Source organism: Meles meles, chromosome 15 (genome assembly GCF_922984935.1).
Source record: "Meles meles chromosome 15, mMelMel3.1 paternal haplotype, whole genome shotgun sequence".
Classification (NCBI taxonomy): domain Eukaryota; kingdom Metazoa; phylum Chordata; class Mammalia; order Carnivora; family Mustelidae; genus Meles; species Meles meles.
This window is the reverse complement of record NC_060080.1, coordinates 11,671,769-11,679,412: the sequence shown is the minus strand read 5'-3', so window position 1 is coordinate 11,679,412 and position 7,644 is coordinate 11,671,769. Positions and strand designations below refer to the sequence as shown.

Below are 7,644 nucleotides of genomic sequence, written 5' to 3'. Positions count from 1 at the left end.
TGATTATACTTCTCACTCTACAGGGTTGACGGGGACGGGTGTCTGAGTGTAATTCCATTAAATGGGCAACATTTTTTAAAGTGCTCTGTAAATTACTGAATGCTCGTTGTTACAGTGCCGTCACAACTGATGTCTCCATTCCGTGTCATCTGGAAGAAGTACTTTCACCTTCCTAAACTCCGTTCTCTCCACGCCAAGTGGGGAGAGGGGCTGCTCTCCAGCGAGCCCAAGATCCCACCATAACGTATGTAACTATGTTCACACTTAAGGGAGAGAAGGGATAGGATTTCACTAGTGTTATTAAGGAGAGAAAAAAAAAGCTGCATCATTTAATTGCTATTTATTTTCATAAACATGAGGTATTTCAAAGTGCTATAAGATGCAGCACTAAATATATACATTTTGAAGAAATTAAACACAGAACTTTGCATTTACCCAGTTCTATGCACCAAACATGAACAAATACATTAACAGGAAGAAACAGGCTAGGAAAAAGGCATATATATATAGTAAATTTCTTTACAAAAGTTTCTTAGTTCAAAAAGTGATAAAGTAATATCTACTCAAAACTTTCACAACTCATTTTCATACGAAAATATAAGTATCAAATTTAGTTATGTATCAGCATCATACTAAAGTATACAGGCAGTGTAAGAATTAGTACAGTACATAACAGAGATTAACAATATATTTGTATACAAAACATGCTCCTCAAACATTGAGGTATTACAGTACTTAGGTATGAACTTCCGGTCTAATACTGGCCGCAAAAGCCACCTCTCATTACCCAGGACGTATACAAAAGGCGGGTGTGTCCATGGTATTTACAGAAATGTTCCCCAGGGGGTATCCAATGGCAGACCCCTTCTGTGACATCTGCTGGAACTTAAGCACCATTTTAAAAAGAAGGAATGACTTTCTGTTGTTTGGAAACTTGGAACAAACAAGGTGACTTCAACAGCCCAGAGGCTCCCAACTGTCACGAACTCCGACCACGGTCTCGGAGGGGCCAGGGAGGACACGGCGAGGGCCACCCAAGCATCCCATCGCACAGAACCCTCACATGTCCTGCTCCCCACCCAGATCCAAACTCGACGGGGGACCGATCTGAAAGTAAACCAACATTCTTAATGTCAACACAATGTTTGTTAAAAAAAAAAAAAATCAAAATGTGCAAAGTGGCAGAGTGACTGTCCAGTTTCGAGAAACGTTTAGCAAGTCCGAGCGTGTTCGATCTTCTTTAGCAACTGCTGCTGCCTGGCCTGCAACTTCTCCTTCTCCAGCAAAAGCTGATGCTCCTCGGCCTGGAGGGAGTGGACATACTCGGTGGCCTTTTTCAAAATGACCACCTTGGCGGCCTTCTCGTTCTTCACCAGCTCTGGCACGTGGTCCCTGAGCGTGAGGAAGCTGGAGCGCAGGTCGTTCCGGCGCTGGCGCTCCAGAATGTTGTGGTTCCGGCGGCGCTCGCTGTCCTCGGAGTCGGAGTTGCGGGGACTCAAGCTCTTGGCCTTGGGGGGGATGACGCTCTTGAGGGGGCGGGGCGACGCTTCACTCTTGATCTTCTTCTGGGGCGGCACGTCCTCGCTCTCCACGTAGGGCGACGGGGCGGCGTAGTTGTGCTGCTGGTGGATGGGGACACAGCGCTTGAGGATCAGCTCCCCTGGCGAGGCCCTCCCAGGGCCCAGGGCTGCGTTCTTGGGGCGCACAGTGATGGTGAAGGTGGTGACGGCCTTGCTGTTGGAGGAGGACCGCCGCTTCTCCACGGTCACCACGTCGATTTCCTCCTCGTCGTCTTCCTCTTCGTCATCTTCGTCATCTAAGAACAAGATGGGAGTCATTCTTTTGGTGACACACACACCGACTAGCCTCGATCTCTCCACTCGGTCTCTTGCGGCAGGCGCAGCGCTTGCCAAGCATCGGGGACCCGCCCACAGATGTGGACAGGATCCTACCCAACGTCTGGAAATGAAACACATCTGGAAATTCCCCCTTACTCACACTCCTAGACCTTCCAGCCTCCGCTCAGACTTTAGCAGGTGGCAAAATTAAGAACTCGGCTTTGGTGTCGGATGGCATCTGACTTGGTCACACACGAGTTGGGGGACCCCGGGCAAGTTAAACTGTGGAAGCCTCAGTTTCAAGGGGGACAGTAACGGGGTTCTGGAGTTGGACAGGTAATACAGAGAGAACCGGGCCTGGCGGACACAAACATGCTCAGGCAACGCTAAGCTTTTATCATCATCAGTTTCATCCAAAGACTCGCGCATTATTTCCAGCTCCACACTTAAGAACTGGGGCTCCCCATTTTAGGAGCCTCGTTAAGCAACTGACACAGAGCCGAGTTCGATTTTAAGTCCTTACAATGAAAGGGCCATTTAATGGTCTGAGGCAGAGAAATTAGCTGCCTGCCAGAAACCTGAGTTCCGTAGAGTAAGCAGGTGTTATCTAATAAAAACCAAATCCGAACGACGAAGTCAGAATCCACAGGAACTCTGAAGCCCAAAGCGGGGGCGCCTCTTCCCCCAAGTCCCCGGCAGAAACAGCAACCCAAAAACATGTAGCATCATGTCTGCATTTCCCTCTCCTTCTCCACCACCTCGCTGGGATCGAAAATTATTGTTTAAAATGCAAGCATGAAAATCAAAACACATCTTCTGCTTGATCTGAAGGGGGCCGGAAAGCTGAACAATTGTGGGATTTGTTCTAAAGCCGAAATGTGAGGCTGTTCCAGTCTGCGGGTCCCTTTAAGCCCATGTTTTGGTTTTCTGCCAAGAAGACAGCTGTTGGAAGGAAGTGCTTCCTCACTGAGAGCTGTCAAGGCACAGACATTAAAGGGACAGACCCGATTCAAACTGGAGGCTTATCACCAAGTTTCCTTCCAGGAGCCTTAGAGGGATCCATCCTCTGCCCTCAAGGAAATGCAGACTTTTTATCCACCTGCACTGAGAATGCAGGTTTTCATGATCCCCTGGGATCCCAGCTCCCCGAGGCCAGGACAAGGGCTAATCAAGTGTTTGGACAGAGTTCTTTACCTCTACAGTCCCAGGCAAAGTCTGGGTTTTAACCCAACCCTGCCGTTTAAGGCAGACCTAGGCACACAACAGAAGCAATCAAAGGGTGCCTTCCAGCCCGTGGGTGATTCCTGGAGGGCCTGAGTGGCCGCCCTCACCTTGAAGGGCACTGGGTCACAAAGTCACTCCGCTCTGAAACGGGTTCCGGAATTCTCGCCAGAGACAAAAACGGGACCCAGTTCCCACTGCACCCATCAAGAGGCATCCCCTCGAGGATGGACACAACCGCTGTGGTCCTTGCCACCAGCTGCTGAATGGAGGGAGGGAGGGGGTGCCCGGAGCACCCCCAGCCTTTCAGATCCTCCGCCGGCCGCTGGCCAGCATACTGCCGCCTGCTGGCCACGGACCAGGAGCGAACAGCCCACCACCCACCGAGGGCGGGGAAGACTACCCAGGCTTGAAAAAATGAATAAATAAAACCGGTAGTAGCCATCTGGGCAACCTCCCTCCACCTTCCTGCGCCCCACATAGGATTCTGCACCGTCTTTGTGTCTTCTCCCCGCGCCTGCCCTCCCCTGACCTGGAGGCGGTCCCTCTCCACCCTCGTGCTAACAGGTTTCTGCCCTGAAAAGGCACCCAGTGCACCTCTACACTCCCACCCAGGGTTTCCTAATTTTATCCCTAGACTGGCTGCAACGGAGAGGCGGGGTGGGTGAGCGCCAGTGACCTAGTCGGGGCTCCCGGAGAGGGTGGAAGGAACTTAGGTGAGGGGGAGACTCTGGGGTACACCCTCTTGGCAGCTCCCATTCCCTCCTCTCCTCCTCGCCCTCTCCCACCTGCACTACCTCTAAAATACTGCCCCCCAACCCTCTGCAAAGCCAAACCCAGGAAGAGTAACAAAGAGAGCGCGACTCTGTCTCCAGTGCTCCCCGGAGGCAGTCGGCCTCCGGCCCGGTCTTTACCTGAGTCGCTCAGGGTGTCCTCTCCGGAGGTGCTGAGAGCCTTGTGGTCACCGCCACTGGCCGGACGGCCGCCGGGGCGCGGGGGGACGGCCGCCAGGGCGCCGGCCGAGGCCGCGGCACTCGCCCCCGAGGCGACCGCAGCAGCGCCGGCCGCCGGGGCACCGGCCGGAGCGGCGGGCGCGGGCTCGCGCTTGTTCACGGGGAAGGGGAAGACGACGGCGGGATCCACGCACTCGGCGGCCGGGTGGGCGAGCTCCGCGGGCAGGGCGGCCCCGGCGCGGCCCGCCCCCGCCGCCGCACAGTGCCCGCGGCCCGCAGGGCTGGTGGCGCCCGCTCCCGGGGCCGGGGCCGCGGGACCGGCAGCCGGGGGCCCGCGGCCGTGCTGCAGCTTCTCGCTCACGGCGCGCTCCAGCTTCTCGCGGGCCGAGAAGCCGCTCCACATGCAGTCCTGGAGGATGACCGGGTTGGGGGTGAGGCCGCCCAGACCCCCCAGGCCGAACGCGTCCTCCTCGGCCGGGTTGCCCCACAGGTCGGCCTCGGGCAGCAGCATCTCGGTGGCCCAGTTCGGGGGCTCGGGGCTGTGCTCCGGGAAGGCACGGCTGGGCGACAGCGGGGGCGTGGGCAGCAGCTCGAACTTCTTCCAGATGTCCTCCCCCGGGGGCGTCGAGTCGGGGCCGCCGAAGTAGAAGTCATCTTCGTCCGGGTAGAAGCAGGGCTGCAGCGAGTCAAACTCAAGGTCTGGGTTCTTGCAGATCATCCCCGGCATGGTGGACGCAGTACAGCTCGGCATCGGCTCGCCTCCGGGCCGGCGAATGAGGGCTTCTTTCCGCTCGGCTCCTTTTAGTTAGGGGGGTGCTTCCTTCCCGTGGGGGGCGCGGAGGGCGGGGGCCCGCGCCAATCTCCGACACTGCAACCGACAGACACACCGGGAGAGGGTTGGCAAGGGGAGCCGAATGGGGGGGGGGGGAGTGGGCAGTGGGCAGCCCCCTCTTCCCCGGCTCCTCGGTCTCCCCTCCGAGCCCCCCACTCCGCCTGGTCCTCCCGAAGGTGGAGGAAGTTCTGGCTCTCGCTCTCTCCCTCTCCCTCCCTCCTTTTGTGTACAAGCTGTCTACGACAGGGGGTGGGAGGGGGCATGCAGATGCGGGGGGTGATGGCGTGGCTCTGCAACTTTGGAAACTGCCATTTCATTCACACTCCGCAGTGCCTGGGGGAGGGGGCTGCTCAGGGCTGCAGAATCCCAGCTCTCTCCAGCTCCCCGACAACCCAGTTGCACCGCGGAGGTCCAGCTGCTCAGTGGAAGCCCAGGGCTCCAACCCAGCTACCGGGCGTGAGATCTGGAGTACCCTCAATCCCTCCTTTGTAAAATTGCAACCTCGGGAGTGCAAAAGATAGCGGGGCATTTAGGAAACTTTGCAAATGGAAAAACGCCTTTCTCTAGACCGAGACCAACGAGGGGCACCCAAACCGACAACCGCCCCCCCACCCAATTAGAGCAGACGCCCCTCAGCAATACGTCTGCTGCAGGGAGAGTCCTGCCACTAGCTTATTTTGAACCTCTCTAACCCCACCCCCACGCTTCCAAACCCCCAACAATGTCGTCTTCCTGGGAGAGGGGAGCGCCTGAACCCCAGTTCCCGGGAATGGTGCAGGGTCGCCAGGAGAGCCGCGTCTCCTCGGGGCTGGAGCAGTCGTGACCCAGATTACCACCGCGGCGGCCTCACCCTGTCTAACCCCTCTCTTCTTCCTCCAGGGGCACCCTCTGGAGAACCCCAGCTTCGGGGTGGGGACGCACCGGCTCCCCCTCAGCTCAAACACGGATAAATGTTCTGGAGAAGGGCGAATTTCTTCCCGATGAAGCCATTACACCCCTCCCTGGCAGAGGCTGTAAAAAGGATTAGGGCGGGTCTCTTCCACCCGGGGTGCCTTCGGGGCTGGAACTGGCTTTTCAGGGAAAACCCCGAGATGGTTTTGTTTCGGAAGCAGCAACAGTCCCCCGAGGATATTCGAGAGCCCTGTGCGCGATCCGCGATCCCGTCCGGGGCTTGCCTTCCGGCCGGGCTCGCCGCCCGGGGGGCGCGGGGCAGTTTGCAACCCCCCCTCCTTACCTCCCGCCGACAGTCGGGGATCCAGAGGCGATTCTGCGCGGGGGTCTCCGGGTGGCTCGGGGTTGGTGGTCCTCGGGTGGCTGCAGTCTGTGCGCGCTTGCGCCTGGCTAGCGCTAGCTCGGCTCCAACCCAGTTCCCAGGAGCCCACCGCATCCACCCAGCGCGTCCAGACAGATGACTGTCACTGGCTGCGCTTTGAAGCTCGGGGGATATTATTAACTGAAAAATCTGACACACCCGGGGGGCGGGGAGAGAAGGGGGCTGCGGCACAGACAAGGGGGAGGGAGAAAGAGGGAGGAAAGCGGCTTTACCCCGCCCTCTTGATTTCCATAAAAATCAGGGGAGGCGCCAAGGCTTTCGCGCCAAAAGCCACTTGCTTTTCTTCTTTGCAGAGAGGAGGCTGCAAAGCTGGGAAAGCCCGGGGTGTGCTCCTCCCTCGCTTTTAGACCCCCGAGCTTGCACCCGGTGCACTCTGCGAACCAGCTGCGCGCCGAGCGGTGCAATGCAGCACCCACCCTGCGGGCCTGGCAATGGCTTGGCATTAAAATATTTTTTCCGGAGGGCTCCGGGGTTGTGTACCGGGGGAGTGGGGGGGGGGGGGCGGGGGCGGGGGGTGGAAGCCAAGGTTTCTCACTCAGCCCCCGCCCCGACTGCGTTTGTGTTCGGCTGAGCGCGACGCCTGCGCGGAGCCAGGCCCGGCGGTGGGGTCGCTGGTGTGTGATCTCGAAGGGAGGCTACACCGAGGGTGCAAAACGGGAGGAAGAGGAGGACGCGCCCATTTACGAACGAGACCGCAGGATGTTTCTAGTTTTAAATTGAAAGGAGAGGGGCGCCCCCCTTGTTTGAAAATAAATAAATAACTTCGGGCTACGAGGGTGGCGCCGCGGCGGTTTCTCCGGCCGAAGGCGACACCTCGCGGAGACCGAGCAGAAAGCGGAGCCGCTGGGCTGGGTCTTGGGGGCTGGAGGGGGGCCACCCCGCCGCCCCCGCGGCACTGTCACCCGGGCCTCCCCACTGCGCGGCTTCCGAGGGGGAAGGAGCGCGAGACCTGTCCCCACGGGCTCCCGAGTTAGCCTTCTCCAAGCTAGTATTTTCCCGAATTTCGGGGGAAGCTGTGCAGATTCCCATCGAAGTTGTGGTCCACGCCTCCTCGAGACCAAACCTCGGCTCCAAACCCTGGACTCCAAATGGTTGGAGCCAAAAAAGATAAGCTGCGATCGCTGCTTCGCCTCTTGGTGCCTCAGTTCCCTCATTTGTGAAGTTGCTGTTAGTAATGGCGCTTACGTCATGGGGTTGTTTTGGGAACAGAGCTGTAAAAGTGCTTCGAACAGCGCAGATCGCCCAGTGAGTGTCAGCCTCTGACTGATGCTACCTGATCGCGAGTCTTCCGGGGAAATGAAGACACCCCCGCCCCCCCCCCCCAAATCCCGCTGTATGGTCCTCTCTATTGCCACTGCCCCCCTGTGAAATCTTCATTTCATTCTGGTCAAGCTGTTTTACAGGTGGAAGTTGGGGGGGGGGGGCAGAGATGATTGCCCCTACCCCAAAACTCCCCAGGAAAACCCC

General features: G+C 57.9%; 1 protein-coding gene across 1 annotated transcript; it reads right to left on the bottom strand.

Moving 5' to 3' along the window:
- Positions 1-353: 353 nt before the first annotated feature.
- MYCN (MYCN proto-oncogene, bHLH transcription factor) lies at positions 354-6,217 on the bottom strand. Its single transcript, XM_045978644.1, has 3 exons — positions 6,079-6,217; positions 3,974-4,880; positions 354-1,816 (listed from the first exon to the last, which is right to left on the bottom strand). Exons 2-3 carry the CDS (start codon positions 4,761-4,763, stop codon positions 1,212-1,214), a joined length of 1,395 nt encoding a protein of 464 aa, XP_045834600.1. The 5' UTR covers positions 4,764-4,880; positions 6,079-6,217; the 3' UTR covers positions 354-1,211.
- Positions 6,218-7,644: the final 1,427 nt, after the last annotated feature.

Coding starts and splice junctions, on each gene's coding strand:
- MYCN (XM_045978644.1), bottom strand. CDS start 4,763: ATGCCGAGCTGTACTGCGTCCACCATGCCGGGGATGATCTGCAAGAAC. Junction 1,817..3,973: donor GGACACCCTGAGCGACTCAG/GTAAAGACCGGG, acceptor TCTTGTTCTTAG/ATGACGAAGATGACGAAGAG.